Source organism: Periophthalmus magnuspinnatus, chromosome 17 (genome assembly GCF_009829125.3).
Source record: "Periophthalmus magnuspinnatus isolate fPerMag1 chromosome 17, fPerMag1.2.pri, whole genome shotgun sequence".
In the NCBI taxonomy this organism is placed as follows: Eukaryota; Metazoa; Chordata; class Actinopteri; order Gobiiformes; family Gobiidae; genus Periophthalmus; species Periophthalmus magnuspinnatus.
This window is the reverse complement of record NC_047142.1, coordinates 8,340,905-8,359,561: the sequence shown is the minus strand read 5'-3', so window position 1 is coordinate 8,359,561 and position 18,657 is coordinate 8,340,905. Positions and strand designations below refer to the sequence as shown.

General features: G+C 46.6%; 1 protein-coding gene across 1 annotated transcript in view; it reads right to left on the bottom strand.

Moving 5' to 3' along the window:
- LOC117385139 (neuropilin-1a-like) overlaps positions 1-17,820 on the bottom strand; it is a 45,915-nt gene extending 28,095 nt beyond the window's left edge. The window contains exons 1-2 of the mRNA XM_033982418.2: positions 17,553-17,820; positions 15,511-15,685 (exon numbers count right to left, since the gene is read on the bottom strand). Of these exons, the coding sequence (XP_033838309.1) occupies positions 15,511-15,685; positions 17,553-17,631 (254 nt within the window). The 5' untranslated portion in view covers positions 17,632-17,820. The remainder of the gene's footprint in view (positions 1-15,510; positions 15,686-17,552) is intronic.
- Between the last annotated feature and the right edge of the window lie 837 nt (positions 17,821-18,657).

Genomic DNA, 18,657 nt, shown 5'->3' with positions numbered 1-18,657 from the left:
ATGCAAAAACTTCTGTTTATGCAGAAAAAGTACTAGGAAACAATGTATTTTATAAAGTAGATCTGATCTGTCTCTGTTTACATGCACTCCATTCCCTAGAACCTCCTCTGAACCTCCTCTGAACCTCCTCTGATCCTCCTCTGAACCTCCACAGAACCTCCTCTGAACCTCCACAGAACCTCCTCAGAACCTCCTCAGAACCTCCTCAGAACCTCCTCAGAACCTCCTCAGAACCTCCACAGAACCTCCTCTGAACCTGCTCAGATCTACAGGGGTCTCACTCTTTGACGAAAGCAAAGAAAAGCCAAGTTTGTTTCACAAGAGCAGCATGTTTCAGGTTTCCAAACACAGACAGTGAAATATGAAATCAATACTGCTGTCGTCTGTCTTTTCTCCCTCTCTTCCCTCTCTTTTTCTCTGCTCTCTCCCTCTCTCCCACTGTTTCTCTTACATCTCTTTTTCTCTGCTCTCTCTATCCCTCTCTCTCTCACTGTCTCTTCCCTCTCTTTTTCTCTGCTCTCTCTATCCCTCTCTATCACTGTCTCTTCCCTCTCTTTTTCTCTGCTCTCTCTATCCCTCTCTATCACTGTCTCTTCCCTCTCTTTTTCTCTGCTCTCTCTATCCCTCTCTATCACTGTCTCTTCCTTCTCTTTTTCTCTGCTCTCTCTATCCCTCTCTCTCACTGTCTCTTCCCTCTCTTTTTCTCTGCTCTCTCCCACCCACTCCCACTGTCTCTCTTCTCTCTCTTTGTCGCTGCTCTCTCTCTCCCTCTCTCCCTCTCTCTTCCCTCCCTCTTTCTCTGCTCTCTCCCACTTTCTCTCGCTGTCTCTTCTCTCTCTCTTTCTCTGCTCCCTCCCCCTCTCTCTTCCTCTCCCTCCCACTGTCTCTCTTCCCTCTCTTTTTCTCTGCTCTCTCTCTCCCTCTCACTTTCTCTGCTCTCTCCCTCTTTCTCCTGCTGTCTCTCTTCCCCCTCTTCCCCCCTCTTTCTCCCTCTCTCTCCTTCTCTCTCACTCCTTTCTTTCTTTCTCTCACTCTCCTTTCTTTCTCCCACAACTCTCTAAACAGTTATCAACATTGCTCCCGTAGCCTCCTCTCCCTCCCTCCCTCCCTCCCTCCATCCTCCTCCTCTTCTTTTCTCTTCTCTCTCCCTCTCCCTCTTTCTCCTCCTTCTCTCCATCCCCCGCTCTCTCTCCCCTGTACATCACATTTGCTTCACATCTGCACAGTCTCCCTCTCTTCTCCCTGTCTCTCCTCATCTCCCCTCTCTCCCTCCTCTCTTTCTCTCCCTCCTTCTCTGTGTCTCTCTCTTCTGTCCATCACATCTGTTCCACATCTGCACAAACACCCTCTCCTCTCTCGCTCCTGTCTTTCTCCTCTCCCTCCTCTCTTTTTCTGCTCCTCTGCTCTCGCCACCCCTCTCGCTCCCTACCCCCTCTCTTTCTCACCTCCTTCTCTCTCCTCCCCTCCTCCTGTCCTCTCTCTTTCTCTCTCCTCTGTCTATCACATCTGTTCCACATCTGCACAGACACTTCGAAAATGTCAAAATTACGCAACAAATTCAAACTGAACTTTTCTGGACTCAACAGGAATCTGACTGTTTTATATGTGAAGGACATGTCTCTGAAAATACTGCTATTACTACTATTACTACTACTACTACTACTACTACTCTCTCTCCCTTTAAACACTTTTGTGAACAACGTAATCCACAAATATTAAAGGATTTATTCTTCAAAATGTACTTTTCAGAGAGTTTCTCCTCACACCTCATTGGGCTGTGCAATTTTCCAGCCCAGAGATCAACGGATTTGTTTTTTTATTAAGTCGTTTCAGATGAATATTGTGATTTAAAATGTGCAAATTATAACAAAATGATCCACACGAGTTATAGATTTTAACTATAGACACAAGAGACTAGACCAGAGACCAGACCAGAGACCAGACCAGACCAGAGACCAGAGACCAGAGACCAGAGACCAGAGACCAGAGACCAGAGACCAGAGACCAGAGACCAGAGACCAGACCAGAGACCAGAGACCAGAGACCAGAGACCAGAGACCGGACCAGAGAACTGAGACCAGAGACCAGACCAGAGACCACAGACCAAAGACCAGACCAGAGACCAGAGGCCAGAGACCAGAGACCAGAGACCAGAGACCAGACCAGAGACCAGAGACCAGAGACCAGAGACCAGAGACCGGAGACCAGAGACCAGAGACCAGACCAGAGACCAGACCAGAGACCACAGACCAAAGACCAGACCAGAGACCAGAGGCCAGAGACCAGAGACCAGAGACCAGACCAGAGACCAGAGACCAGAGACCAGAGACCAGAGACCAGAGACCAGACCAGAGACCAGAGACCAGAGACCAGAGACCAGAGACCAGAGACCAGAGACCAGAGACCAGACCAGAGACCAGAGACCAGAGACCAGAGACCAGAGACCAGACACCAGACACCAGACACCAGAGACCAGAACAGAGTCCAGAGAGGCCAGACCCAAAATCCCTTGCTCAGTCAGAGAAAAACCCAAGCAGACAGGAGTAGAGACATACCAGACATTTTTGATTAGTTCAAGACAAAACAGCGACTCCAAGTCCCGTCACATTTAAACCTGATTTCAGATAGACCACACACACAACGCTGGGTTTCAATGCTTCTCGAGGACATTGCATTGACTTCTGCTCATTTTCTGGAGACTAATACTAAGCTTAACCACTCAGTCACTACTTGCCAAACCTTAACCTAAACCCTAACCTTAACCTGTCCTGGTTCAGTCCTGAACTCAGATCAGAACTTTAAATCAAGTTTTTGATAATAAGATTCTTGGTCCCCGTGATGTGAGAAATAACTGACACACACATGCTTTTTTCAGCAGTGGAGTCCGTCTGTCTGACAAGTGTTTTTAAGAATCTGGAGGGAGCGAGACACTGGTCAGTTATTAGCTCAAAATCACTGTTGGGAGTCACGCACTGTGTCATCAAATATGTGGAGACAGGAAGGTCCTTCCAGATCTAAACCAGGTCTATAACAGGACTATTCCAGGTCTAATCCAGAACTAAACCAGGTCTATAACAGGACTATTCCGGGTCTATAACAGGACTAAACCAGGTCTATAACAGGACTATTCCGGGTCTATAACAGGACTAAACCAGGTCTATAACAGGACTATTCCAGGTCTAATCCAGGACTAAACCAGGTCTATAACAGGACTATTCCAGGTCTAATCCAGATCTAAACCAGGTCTATAACAGGACTATTCCAGGTCTAATCCAGGACTAAACCAGGTCTATAACGGGACTATTCCAGGTCTAATCCAGGACTAAACCAGGTCTATAACGAGACTATTCCAGGTCTAATCTAGGACTAAACCAGGTCTATAACGGGACTATTCCAGGTCTAATCCAGGACTAAACCAGGTCTATAACAGGACTATTCCAGGTCTAATCCAGGACTAAACCAGGTCTATAACAGGACTATTCCAGGTCTATAACAGGACTAAACCAGGTCTATAACAGGACTATTCCGGGTCTATAACAGGACTAAACCAGGTCTATAACAGGACTATTCCAGGTCTAATCCAGGACTGAACCAGGTCTGTAACGGGACTATTCCAGGTCTAATCCAGGACTGAACCAGGTCTATAACGGGACTATTCCAGGTCTAATCCAGGACTAAACCAGGTCTATAACAGGACTATTCCAGGTCTATAACAGGACTAAACCAGGTCTATAACAGGACTATTCCAGGTCTAATCTAGGACTAAACCAGGTCTACAACAGGACTATTCCAGGTCTAATCCAGGACTAAACCAGGTCTATAACAGGACTATTCCAGGTCTAATCCAGGACTAAACCAGGTCTATAACGGGACTATTCCAGGTCTAATCTAGGACTAAACCAGGTCTATAATGGGACTATTCCAGGTCTAATCCAGGACTGAACCAGGTCTATAACAGGACTATTCCAGGTCTAATCTAGGACTAAACCAGGTCTATAACAGGACTATTCCAGGTCTAATCTAGAACTAAACCAGGTCTATAACAGGACTAAACCAGGTCTATAACGGGACTATTCCAGGTTGAGAATCACTGCTGCAGAGTTCATGGTCTTTATGAGACACTCCAGTATTGTTCCATGGAAATGCTGTTCCTTTGTCAATAATCTTCCACATTATGGCATAAAACATATCTGTTTCCATGGAGATTGTTCTGAAGCATTGCGTTCTATTTCCATGGAATCATCCAGGTGACGTGACACCTCCAGGATGTTACACACTGAAGCTTTAAATTCTTGTTTTGACTCTATACATCCAGAAATGTTATTATAGATTTTACACATTTTAGAAAGACTGAGTATTGTGTGTAATGTGTCAGGAGAAGTGTTGTCATGATACTACAATTTCAAAGGTGATTTCATTGTTAAGGAATAGACTCGATGCCGATTCTGATACTACAATGATAATAAAAAACATTCTTTCTTTAGACACCAGAATGTGATTTTCCACATTAAATGGTAGTACTTTCTTTTATATTTCCATGTGGCCTTATATCTGTGTACAACGGTCCCTCACTATATCATGGTTCACCTTTTGTAGTCTCGCACATTTTTTTTGTGTGTGCAATTTTACATGTTTTTTTACAGCGTCTGAACATGCATTGTGTTCTACGTCCTGATTGGCTGTTGGACTGTAGACCATTGTCCATCAGTCTCCTCTGTGCCGTGTCTCCTGTACAGTACAGAATGTGTTCAGACAAATTTACATAAATGTTGGATCACAGTGTGACTCTGAAGTGCTGTATGTTTGTAAGTTTTCTCTCCGACAAAACCCACAATGTCAATGAAACGTTCTGCACCAACAAATTTCACAAAAAGATATTCAGGAAAAGTTCATTTCTGTCCTGTGAATGTGACTTTTTCAGTATCGATACCTACTTAAATGAGTATCTAGTTTTGATACTAGTTTCAGTATCGTTAGTGTCTGATGTTCGATTCTTTTGACAGCAGTCGTTCTCTCAGCCTCAGCTCCTCTGTGTGACACTCCGCTCTACAGCAGTGTGTCTGAAAAAACCAAAATGTCCGCCGCTGTAAACGCCCCGAGGCGCCATGGTAACGACCTGCTGTGACAGAGGGGGGTCTGTCCGCCGCACAAACAACGCCTTGCTCCAGGGCACAATGGCAGCGCCATCTGGAACCCCCACAGAGAACTGCAATCACTGCTACACTATGAGTAATGGCCCAGAATGCACTGCAGCACAGGAGGCCTTTGTACTCCTCTGTCATGAAAAACTATACTCTGCGGCATAAATCTGTCCTCCTCTAGACCTCAACAACCCTCCTCTCTACCACTGTCCCTCCTCTGTCCCACGTGTGTCCTCTGCACAGCTGTCCCTCCTCTGTCCCACTGCCCCTCCTCTGAACAGCTGTCCCTCCTCTGTACCATATCCTCCTCTGTCCCTCCTCTGTCCCACTGTCCCTCCTCTGTCCCACGTGTGTCCTCTGCACAGCTGTCCCTCCTCTGTACCATATCCTCCTCTGTCCCTCCTCTGTCCCACTGTCCCTCCTCTGTACCATATCCTCCTCTGCCCCACTGTCCCTCCTCTGTCCCACTGTCCCTCCTCTGTACCATATCCTCCTCTGTCCCTCCTCTGTCCCACTGTCCCTCCTCTGTCCCACTGTCCCTCCTCTGTACCATATCCTCCTCTGCCCCACTGTCCCTCCTCTGTCCCACTGTCCCTCCTCTGTACCATATCCTCCTCTGTCCCTCCTCTGTCCCACTGTCCCTCCTCTGTACCATATCCTCCTCTGTCCCTCCTCTGTCCCACTGTCCCTCCTCTGTCCCCACTGTCCCTCCTCTGCATGTCTGTGGGTCAGTAGTAAAATCCTGATGAAACTTTGACCTTATAAAAATAAAAGACGTTTTATTACAGTCATTATGTCCCATTGTAAAAAATCACCTCTGGATCTGAACATGTGTAAAATGAGAGAAACAGAGAGAGGGAAAGAGGGGAAAAGAGAGAAGGGGGGAGGGAGATGAGGAACATGTGTAGAACAAGAGGAGGAGAAAAGATACAGAGAGAAAGTAAAGAGAGCAGAGGAGAGATAAAGAGAGGAGGTGAGAGAGGGAGGGAGGAGAGAAAGAGAAGGCAAAGGAGGAGGACAGAGAGGGGGGTGAGAGAGGGAGGAGCGAGAGAGAAGGGAGAGAAAAAGGATGGAGAGAAAGAGAAAAAGAAAGAGTGAGTGAAGGAAGGAAGGAGAGATACAGAGAGAGGAGAGGAGAGAGAGAGGAGAAGGAGAAGAGAGAGAGACAATAGGGAGGAGAGAGAGAGAGAGAAAGAGAGGGGAGAAGAGAGAGAGAATGGCCCAAGGACAAACTGCAGTAAAATCCCATCATTATTTCCACAGTAAAAGCAGTGATCATTTAAACGAGTGTTTTTGAGTTTAACCTGAAACACGATGAGATCAGAATCAAACTGTCATGTTGTACAGACGTCTCTGCAGCTCTGGGTTATCAAGTCATGTGACGTACAGGAGCAGACTGTGTTTGTACTGTCCACAGTCTACAGCACCAACACACAACGCACAACACACAACACACAACGCACAACACACAACACACAACGCACAACACACAACACACAACACGACATGATTAAAGAGGAGCTACTTCACTTCTACGGGGTATTACATTAATACTATATTCACCCAAAGCAACGTATTAACATGTTTTATAAGTTTCACTCCCCTCTCCCTTTGCTCTCCACACTAAGTCACTCCCCTTTCACAACACAATCATCATGCATCCCACTTATGAAACTACTGCACATCACATCAGGTTTGTCAAGTTGCTGTGGACAGTTTTGTTTCATGTTTTGTATATGTATGGATGATTGTCATGTGGGCACATGGGTGATGTAGGCTTGTGGGCGGAGCGTTGTACAGGCTCGTACTGCTAACCATAAGGAGGGTTTGAATAGGGCCCTGGAGAGATCGCTAAATTATTCAAACATACAGGGATGACATCTCAAACCTCTTCAGACATTTTTTTGATGAGGGAACAATGTTATAACATGGTAGAGAGCAAACAAACGTAGGTTATATTACATTTTATTCATTTTATTTGCATTACAATTTCCATCTGTAATGACAACGCAACTCTACCAAATCCAATGTGTATCACCGATTAGGAGAATCAAACTGGAGATGGAAGTGTGTACGTCACAGTGGGCGTGTCTGGGGGGTAGGGGAAAACTGGGATTTTCAGACCAATGTTACCTTAAAATGCAGAAGAATGAAAATAACTCAAAGATTCATGAATCACTCTATATACAACACTGGAAAGAACACAACTCAAACTCAACTGAACAACAGAATGTTCCAGAGCAAAAACACCCATCAGCATCGACGAGCTCACCCACAAACACCACAACTCCCTTAATTTTGTGTTTCAGGTTTTGAAATCTAATCTGGTGAAATTAGAACAAATATAATACAGAAGAATAAAGCAGGATTAACCTGGACTAAACCAGGACTAAACCAGGACTAAACCAGGGCTAAACCAGGACTAAACCAGGACTATACCAGGATTAAACCAGGACTAAACCAGAACAAAACCAGGACTAAACCAGGGCTAAACCAGGACTAAACCAGGACTAAACCAGAACAAAACCAGGACTAAACCAGAACAAAACCAGGACTAAACCAGGGCTAAACCAGGACTAAACCAGGACTAAACCAGGGCTAAACCAGGACTAAATCAAGACTAAACCAGGACTAAACCAAGACTAAACCAGGACTAAACCAGGGCTGAACCAGGACTAAAACAGGACTGAAGCTGAACCATGACTGAAGCACTGCGGTCCTTGTTAAATGTTCTAAACTCATGTGACTTGACTTCAGGAGCTGCTGGTTCAGTCGTGGAGGTGTTTTCTTGTCAAACAGCTGAATGTGGTTGTTTTGTTTCATTTGTGTGAGGGATTTATCTGGACTCTCTGAACAAACACAACATGGCCAACAGCGACTGCAGCGACCTTTGACCCCGAGGAGAGTCAGATTGCTTTAAAAGCAGCATAATTGTTTTCATATTAGTGTCAATAATCCTTTTTCTATCTCTTCTCCCTTGCCCTCTTTCCCTCTCCATCCCCTCCTCTTCCCACCTCCTCCTCTCTCTTTCTCTTTCTCTACTTTCGCTCTCTCCTCCTTCTCTCTCTCTCTCTCTAGTTCTTGTTCAGATGAAGTTTCCTTTCTTCTCTGTTGCTTCTCTCCTCCTCTGTTCTCTCTCCTTCACCTCAGCGTTTCTCTCTCTGTCCCTCCTCTTTTGCTCTCTCTCTCTTTTCTCTCCCTGTCTCACCGATCTCTCTCCTCCTCTTCTATTTCTCTGCCTCCCTCTCTCTGTTCTTTCCCTCTCTCACCCCTTCTCTTCCCTCCATCCCTCTCTCTGTTCTCTTTCTCTTTCTGTTTCAGATGAAGTTTCTAAATGAGATTCAGAGTTAATTTCCCAGAGGAAGATTTTCTGAGGCGCAGCACTTTTCAACTCACGACCTACTTTAGTGTAACACAAACTGAGACCTGGTGTAGACCTGGTTTAGTCCTGGTTTAGTCCTGGTTTAGTCCTGGTTTAGTCCTGATTAAGTCCTGGTTTAGTCCCTATTGAGTCCTGGTTTAGACTCTTCAATTTAAGTAAAACAAAATAGTGAAACAACAAAATAAAAACATGTAAGGAACAGGACTAAACCGGGACTAAACCAGTACTAAACCAGTACTAAACCAGGACTAAACCAGGACTAAACCAGGACTAAACCAGGACTGAACTCAGTCACACTGTAACTCTTCTGTCAGAGTGTCAGATCTGAATTTGACACCATTTCTTTCATTCTCAAACTTTTTTTATGTGACGTTCTCGGGTCTGACCTGATGTGACACTGGAGGGGTCAGGCAGGGGTCACAGGGGTCATGGAGGGGTCAGAGTTCAACGACCTCTGAGGTTTGTACAACATGGACTTTCACTGTGACACAGAGGTAAACAAGACCTGGTTCAAACCTGGTTCAGTTCTGGTTCAGTTCTGGTTTAGTCCTGGTTCAGTCCTGATTCAGTCCTGGTTCAGTTCTGGTTCAGTCCTGGTTCAGTCCTGGTTCAGTCCTGGTTCAGTCCCATTGTGTTACATTGCTGTTAAAGCTTCACTGTGTAACTTCCCTCTGGCTCATTGTTCACACTGTTTTTGTAAATTCTTTGTGACTTGTTTATTTTCAGATTAAGGCGACTTCCTCAGAATCTAAACTCTGCTCCGGCCAAAAGAACAGACGGGATTTTTCTGGACAAATGTTTAGGACAGAAACAGGAACCAGATTTATTCACTTTTACACTACAGTTTAAATAAGGTCAAAATGAGAACTGTTATCTACCTTAAACCAGGACTGGACCAGGACTGAAACAGGACTAAACCAGGTCATTTTTTCAAGGTTTAGGCCTCCTTTAATTCTGCTGCGGTCCTGGTTTAGTCTTGGTTTAGTCCTGATATCGTTTTGGTTTGGTCTTAATTTAATCTTTGTTTAGTCCTGGTCTAGTCTTGATTTATCCCTGATTTAGTCCTGATTTAGTCCTGGTTTAGACCTGGATTTGTCTTGGTTTAGTCCTGGTTTGGTCCTGGTTTGGTCCTGGTTTAGACCTGGTTTAGTTCTGCTTTAGACCTGCTTTAGTCCTGGTATAGACCTAATTTAGTCCTGGTTTATTCTTGGTTTAGACCTGGTTTAGTCCTGGTTTAGTCCTGGTTTAGGCCTGGTTTAGGCCTGGTTTAGTCCTGGTTTAGTCCTGGTTTATTCCTGGTCTAGTTCTGGTTTAGTCCTGGTTTAGTCCTGGTTTAGTTCTGGTTTATTCCTGGTTTATTCCTGGTCTAGTTCTGGTTTAGTCCTGGTTTAGTCCTGATTTAGACCTGGTGCACAGAAATAGGTCAGGGTTTATTTGTTTGTCCTAGTTTTTATGGGAGAGTCAAGGTCTTGTCCTGTGTGGTTAATGTCAACATTACCACATCTGCAAACAGTTCTGGTTTAGTCCTCATTTAGTCCCAGTTCAATCCCAGTTCAATCCTAGTTTAGACCTGGTTTAGACCTGGTTTAGACCTGGTTTAGACCTGGTTTAGACCTGGTTTAGACCTGGTTTAGACCTGGTTTAGACTTGGTTTAGGTAAGTCTTGTTGTGAAATGTTATTAAAACTAAAAATCTTCAGGATTACTGCAACACACTCAAAACAATTCCTGAAATCAGTTCCTCTTCCTTTCAGAAGTCCAAAATAGACTGTAAACCCCCCGGCGGCCATGACAGTTCCACTCAGGAGGTCATGTGACTGCTCCGAGCTGGGGTCATGTGACTTCAGCCAATTCAAAACAACGACATCACTTGTGTAGGAAAATATTTTTAAAAGAAGGTAAATATATTGTGCTGAGGAAGGTGGATAAGCTTGTTTTGTTTGTGGGAGGGCATCGGACAGAAAAGCCCGGAGGAAATATGTATCACTGAAGTTTAAAAACCATAATTATACAAATATTTGTTGTTGCAAAATTAAAACATTGCAGCACGTTGAGTCGTGTCGCCTCATAAAAACTTTAATGTGAGAGGGAAAACCAGGACTAAACCGGGACTGAGCCGGCACTGAACGGGGACTCATGGCAACAGGACCAAACCACTAAACTATAAAAAAATGCAAACGATGGAGAACAAACCTCCACCCAAAGCCATGTTCTGCAGAGACAGAGTTTTTACTGTTAAGAACATGAGGAAATGAAACCAGGAAGTTTAAGTGACCAGAAACCACAGCTACACCCATCTTCTGCTTCTTTGCTTCTCTGACCCTCTGCTCCTCTGACCCTCTGCTCCTCTGACCCTCTGCTCCTCTGCTCCTCTGCTTTTCTGACGCTCTGTCCTCTTGTCAGATTTGTATCTTGTGGGTGGGCCTCAGAGATTCAGACTTTGGCAGTAAGACGTTGTTGTTTTTGGGACTAAGTCAGAATGTTCCAAACTTCTGGAGGATTAGACCAAGATTATACCCGAGTCCAGAGTCTAGACCGGTCCAAGTCTGGCTCAGATTCTGATCATGGTCCAGAGGAATGGAATGATACGAGAACATGTGAAACTCAAACATCAGTGAAGGATCAGGGACACAGAGAGGATCCGGTTTAGATTTGATTTAACTAAACAAAAACATAAAGCATAGAAAGAATGTAGACTCAGCACTCAGCGGTCAGCCATTTTCAAGTTTCATATTGATTAATAAGTAGTGATGTAACATGTCACATTTCACTGATTATTGTGAGTATTGTGAGAAAAAACATCACATTTCTAAGCTTATTCCCAAATATTGACCAACTGACGAAAGAGCAGAGTGTGTGAGAGTGTGCAGAGTGTGTGAGAGTGTGCAGAGTGTGTGAGAGTGTGCAGAGTGTGTGAGAGTGTGCAGAGTGTGTGAGAGTGTGCAGAGTGTGTGAGAGTGTGCAGAGTCTAAGAGAGTCTCTGAGAGTGTGCAGAGTGTGTGAGAGTGTGCAGAGTGTGTGAGAGTGTGCAGAGTCTGAGAGAGTGTGCAGAGTCTGTGAGAGTGTGCAGAGTCTAAGAGAGTCTCTGGGAGTGTGCAGAGTGTGTGACAGTGTGCAGACTCTGTGAGAGTGTGCAGAGTGCGTGAGAGTGTGCAGAGTCTGTGAGAGTGTGCAGAGTGCGTGAGAGTGTGCAGAGTCTGTGAGAGTGTGCAGAGTCTAAGAGAGTCTCTGAGAGTGTGCAGAGTGTGTGACAGTGTGCAGAGTGTGTGAGAGTGTGCAGAGTCTCTGAGAGTGAGAGTGTGTGAGAGCAGTCTTGACCTCACATTCTATGACTGAGAAAGGAACAGAGACACTCACGGACCAGTATTAAAGCTTTTTATACTTAGGTTGACTTTTGTGGGGTTTAAATGACCTCATTTAACTTCTAAAATTAGTCCTGGTTTATTTCTATTTTAGTCCAGTCCTATTCGTGGTTTAGTCCTGCTTTTTTTCCAGTTTCAGAATTGTTTTAGTCCAGTTGCAGTCCTGCTTTAGTCCAGTTTTAGTCCTGGTTAAGTCCTGGTTTATTCCTGGTTTAGTCCAGTTTCAGTCCTTGTTTACTCCAGTTTCAGTCCCATTTTAGTCTTGGTTTTAGTCCTGATTAGGTCTTGTTTTTAGTCCTGCTTTAGTATTGTTTCAGTCCTGGTTTAGTCCTGGTTTAGTTCAGTTTCAGTAATGGTTTAGTCCTGGTTTAGTCCATTTCCAGTGCTGCTTTAGTCCTGTTTCCTGTGTGGGCATGTGAAATATTACCTCTTGTTTTGCTCCTATAGAAACAGATGGACAGACTTTGAACTGTTGTGTCGGGTCACAGAGCTGACCTCCCATATGTCACTGTGTCCAGACCTGCTTTGGTCCTGCTGTACTCCTGGCTTAGACCTGCTTTAGTCTTGGCTTAGACCTTATTTAGTTCTGATTTAGTCCTGGTTTGAACCTAATTTACACCTAGTTTAATCTTTGTGAAATCCTGATTTAATTTTGGTTTATTCCTGCTGTAGCTTTTCTATCAACAATTTGAAAAAAATTTCATGTTTGTTTTTACCTAATCTCTCCCACATAATTCTGTTATCTTTATCCCAAACACATCTGCAGAACAGACGAGCTTCTGCTTCTTTAGATCCACAAGAACTCAGAGAGGAACCAAGAACTTAGCCACAGTCACAAAACAAACATTAAGATTAAGATTATCCTATGGAACTTTTGTGTGATGTAATAATAATTCATTAGATTTATACTGAGGTTTACAGTGTGGTGCAGTCTTCAGTCACTCCACAGCTGTCCTGAAGCCAGGCTGTCCTGAACTCGGACCTGAGACCCTCCTGCCGTGGGGTGCTAACCACTCTGCCACTTGCTTTGTTCTTTCATGTATGTGTATAGGAAACATCATTTAAATCAATATGTCCTGAGACATTTGACCAAAGGGGAACTGAAAAAAATCCAGACCATAAAACAGACCAGAGACCAGACACCAGACCTGAGACTAGACCAGAGAGTAGACCAGAGACCAGAGACCAGAGACCAGAGACCAGAGACCAGAGACCAGAGACCAGAGACCAGAGACCAGACCAGAGACTAGACCAGAGAGTAGACCAGAGACCAGACCTGAGACAAGGGACCAGAGACCAGAGACCAAAGACTAGAGATCAGACCAGAGACCAGACCAGAGACCAGACCTGAGACAAGGGACCAGAGACCAGAGACCAGAGACCAAAGACTAGAGATCAGACCAGAGACCAGACCAGAGACCAGACCTGAGACAAGGGACCAGAGACCAGAGACCAGAGACCAAAGACTAGAGATCAGACCAGAGACCAGACCAGAGACCAGACCTGAGACAAGGGACCAGAGACCAGAGACCAGAGACCAAAGACTAGAGATCAGACCAGAGACCAGACCAGAGACCAGACCTGAGACAAGGGACCAGAGACCAGAGACCAGAGACCAAAGACTAGCGATCAGACCAGAGACCAGACCAGAGATCAGACCAGAGACCAGACCAGAGACCAGACCAGAGACCAGACCTGAGACAAGGGACCAGAGACCAGAGACCAAAGACCAGAGACCAGACCAGAGACCAGACCTGAGACAAGGGACCAGAGACCAGAGACCAAAGACTAGCGATCAGACCAGAGACCAGACCAGAGATCAGACCAGAGACCAGACCTGAGACAAGGGACCAGAGACCAGAGACCAAAGACTAGAGATCAGACCAGAGACCAGACCTGAGACAATTCAACCAGCCACCATACAAATACAGCAATGAATTACACAAACATGAGCTGTCAGTTTCAAAAGAGCAAAACTTTCCATCCATCCATCCATCCATCCATCCATTTTCTTCCGCTTATCCGGCCGGGTCGCGGGGGCAGCAGTCTAAGCAGGGACTCCCAGACTTCCCTCACCCCGGACACGTCCTCCAGCTCCTCCGGTGGGACCCCAAGGCGTTCCCAGGCCAGCCGAGAGACATAGTCCCTCCAGCGTGTCCTGGGTCTTCCCCGGGGCCTCCTCCCGGTGGGACATGCCCAGAACACCTCCCTAGGGAGGCGTCCAGGAGGCATCCTGAGCAGATGCCCGAGCCACCTCAGCTGGTTCCTCTCAACGTGTAGGAGCAGAGGCTCTACTCCGAGCTCCTCCCGTGTGACCGAGCTCCTCACCCTATCCCTAAGGGTGCGCCCGGCCACTCTGCGGAGGAAGCCCATTTCAGCCGCTTGTATCCGCGACCTTGTCCTTTCGGTCATTACCCAAAGCTCATGACCATAGGTGAGGGTAGGAACGTAGATTGACCGGTAAATCGAGAGCTTCGCCTTCCGGCTCAGCTCCTTCTTTACCACAACGGACCGATACAGCGACTGCATCACTGCAGACGCTGCACCGATCCGCCTGTCAATCTCCCGCTCCATCCTTCCCTCACTCGTGAACAAGACCCCGAGATACTTGAACTCCTCCACTTGGGGCAGAGACTCACCACCCACCCGGAGAGAGCAAACCACCTTTTTCCGGTCGAGAACCATGGCCTCGGATTTGGAGGAGCTGATTCTCATCCCAGCCGCTTCACACTCGGCTGCAAACCGCCCCAGTGCCTCCGCCAGGGCTGCCCTTTGTCACCGGTTCTGTTCATTATATTTATGGACAGAATTTCTAGGCGCAGCCAGGGGCCGGAGGGGGCCTGGTTTGGGAACCACAGGATTTCATCTCTGCTGTTTGCAGATGATGTTGTCCTGATGGCTTCTTCAAGCCAGGACCTGCAGCAGGCAGGCACTGCAGCAGGCAAAACTTTCCAAAAAAAAAAAAAAAAAAAAAAGTCAAAAAATCCCCTCATTCCAAACACACTGCAGCCTCAAGAACAAGGGCATTTGAGACAATCATTTGGAGCTGATGGTTTTATATATTTATGTCATAGTTTTACTGTTACTATTTTTGTGAAGAAACAGCACGAGTTCATAATTATTCACAATTATTGAGCTCAAACAACAGTGAAACCCGTCATTCACTTTGTTTAAGTAAATCACCACCAACCAGCAAGAAATAAGACAAAACGAAAATCTAATCTAATCTTAAACCCAAATCTAATTCCATTCCCATTTCAGTCCGTTAGTCTCGCCTGATGGAACTTGCGTATTTTTGTTCTTTGCAGAGAAGAGAAAAGAGTTATCCTCATTCATCAAATTAAATAAAATGTTTAAAAAAAAAAATCCACAGATCTCTCCCTGCTCCCCACACCGCGCAGCAGCAGACACGCATCCTCTCCCCAAAAGAGGGCGCAGTTCCGCAGCTGTCACCGGGCAGGACACAGCTCTCCCCTCTTCTCCCAGTCCTCCCCTGTCCCTCCCTTCCCCGGTGTGAGTGCGTTGTGAGCGGGCAGGACTCGGGTGTTTCCCCTAGCCCTCTCCCCGCGGTCCTCCCGTGGTTCCCTCCCCGGTGTGGGTGCGCTCTGTGGGGGGGTAGGACTCACTTGCAGTCGCGGTCCTCCAGGTCGAAGTGTGGGTTGAAGTTGATGAGGATCTTTTGACTGGGCTCTGGAGCAGTGATGACCCAGACACAGTGCTGCGAGGGCGGGTAGGCCGAGGGGTAGTCCGGGGAGGTCAGGTAGTCCGGGGTATCGATCTCTATGTTCCCCCCGCACTCCTCTGCCAAGACACAAACACCCATCAGTATGTCAGATGCCCTACCATCCCCTGTGTATATTCCTGTGTGTCAGATCCCCTCCCGTCCTCCTATATCCCTGTGTGTCAGATGCCCTCCCATCCTCCCTGTATATCCCTGTAGTGTCAGATGCCCTCCCATCCTCTGTTTCCATCCCTGTGTGTCAGATGCCCTCCCATCCTCTGTTTCCATCCCTGTGTGTCAGATGCCCTCCCATCCTCCCTGTATATCCCTGTAGTGTCAGACTGAGTTGGGGGCAGGTCAGATGTCTCTAGTTAATCTGCAGATGTTGTGATGTGGTTGAATAAATACAGCGGGAAAATGGACCTCGTCACTGATAGAAATGAAAAAAGGGGGAAAAAAACATTTGTGGATTTGACTTTTGGACATTTCTGACGTAAATTCGAGAGAATGAGACAGAATCCTGGCTCTGCTCCGTCTGAGAGAGGGTCACATGACTCTCTGACAAACTCAAAAATAACGCCACATCTTTACGCAGCGTCACAGTGACAAATAGAATCGTTTAGTTCAGACCCACACACACATTATGAGCAAACGTGGGAATGTACAAGCAGCGCAGACCACACTGGAATCTATTACCGCGCATATTTCAACATTTTACCCATCGTTCTTTGGTTTTAGGCTTACAATTTAAGACCAGGAAAGAACAGAAACCGCCTGATTATCGGGAGAGGATTTGGGTAAAACTCAACAGTTCAACTTAAAAAAAACAAAACAAAAAAAACAACCGAAACACGAGCGGAATCCTGGCGCAGTGTGAGAAATGTCTGCAGCCAAAATGTGAACAAAAACACGAGCGAAAAGTGGGAGATTTAACATCGCCAAAGCGTATTTTCCATTTGATAACAGCTCCTGTGCCACTGCGTAAAACTGTCCAACACAAAAGAATGTTATGAACCAGCTGTAACAGGGCAAAAATCAAATGTTTAACTTAATTTTCTATCTTTTTTTTTTTTTTTTTTTTTTTTTTTTTTTTTTTATCTACAAATTGAAATCCATCAGCCACATCTCTACTCATTATGGCACATTATTTAATTAACCTATTTATCGAACCTTAAAATATAAATTCCCAAATATAAAAAAAAATCCTATCGCTATAAACGTTTTTTCTTTTTTTTCTTCTCGCATTTTTCTTAATTAGCCTAATTCATTCACATGTTCTGGTAAAACGGTGTCGCTTCTCTGTCTGCGGTGCGTTGTGCGTAAAAGTGTCATTTTCACAGGTGAAATGCCGCATTCTGTGCCAGCTGTGCCATGTAGTGTCACGCAGGTTTAACAGCGCGTAAAAAGGTGTCTCCGCGCGTAACGTGAAGAGCGACGGATCATGGCACGACGCAGTGTTCACCGCAAAAAAACACCAAAACGCGAAAATGACACGGGACATGTGTGAATAAAGGTGGTGTAAAACGTGAGGACGCGAAGTGGCCGCGTCTGATCCCGCGGTCAAAAGCCACGCGCTGTCATTGTTCACTGTCAGATGGAGTAGACACACGAGAGGCGATTACAGCGGTCCGGATTTACGCACTGACAGCGGACACAGAGAGGAGGGAGAGAGCAGAGGGAGAGCGGGTATTCGGATGAGAAGGAACCCGGGGAAGAGAGATGAGACCGAGCCGAGACGGAGAAGAGGGAGAGCGGAGGAAAGAACAGTCAGGGAGAGTGGACACAGAGAGAGGTCAGAGACAGAGCCGGGAGAGATTGCGCACACAGCGGACAGGGAGAGGACAAGGAGCAGAGGGAGAGCGGGCATACAGAGGAGGTAGAGCCGGAAAGGAGCAGAGGGAGAGCCGGGAGGGAGGGAGTGGAGGGAGCGCGGGGAGCAGGACCTACCCGTGAGCGCTCCCACCAGCAGCGCTTGGCTCAGGAGGAACAATAGCGACCCGCGGCTCATCCTGGCTCCGTCAAACATCGCGCTGGAGACGGAAGAGAAACGCGCTCCGTACGGTCCAAACTGCAGCGCTACGGTCCCGGCATCCCCTGCGCGTCACAAACACATCCACAAAAAGCGAATATTCCCGAGAAAGAGCGGTAATCCAGCGCGTAAAATCCGAAAGAAGAGCGGTGTCGGTGCGGACAGAACTGCTGCGGACTTCCAAATGAGCCGAGAACCACTAGTTGAAGGCGTGTGCGCGAGGAGGGGGCGGAAAGCGCGCTCCTCCCTCCGCCTGTGCCGCGTGCCGACTGTAGTGCCGCGCCGCGCGAGAGACGAGCAGCGGCAGAAGCGGAGAGAGCGCGTGCACGTGGCTGTGGTCGGACGCACGCGCAGCTGACAGGAGGCGGACGTGTTGCGCTCCGCTCCCGTGCGCGTGTTCAGGCGGGATTTACGCAGAGGCTGTGGTTTAGTCTAAAACTGTTTGGGTGGAATTTAAGGACTAAACTGGGACTGTTTTTTAGATATTGCACGGGTATACTTTTAATTTAATAATGACAGGACCGCGGAGTGACATGGGGGGAGAGAGGGAGAGACATACGGGAGGTGAACTCATGATCCCGAGGTCAAACTACTGTGCCACCAGGGAGCACAGATCTAAAATCTTTGGCAGAATCACAGATGAGGTTTGCAGCAGGAAGAGCATCTAAATGTTTACATGGATCCCGCACATGACTCACAGCCAAACTTTTATCCTTGATGTGAAAACTCTGATCCGTGGATTGTTATTAAGCAAGACACGAACACGAACACCAGACTAATCTATCCTGACTCAGATCTGGAAGGTCCGGCTTGATCCTGACCCGGATCCTGGCTCAGACATGGACTCTGTAGGTTCTTGTTTGCAGACTCCTTTGTGAGTGGAGGAGGAGACGTGCTTCCTTGTTCTTATCTTATCTGCTTCACACATGGACCTCAGGACTTCCTCTGTTTCCTGCAAACTACTTATGTTAGTGCTACTGCAGCTGCTGTTATCTGATGGAGATGTGAGGGAGTTTTACCTTC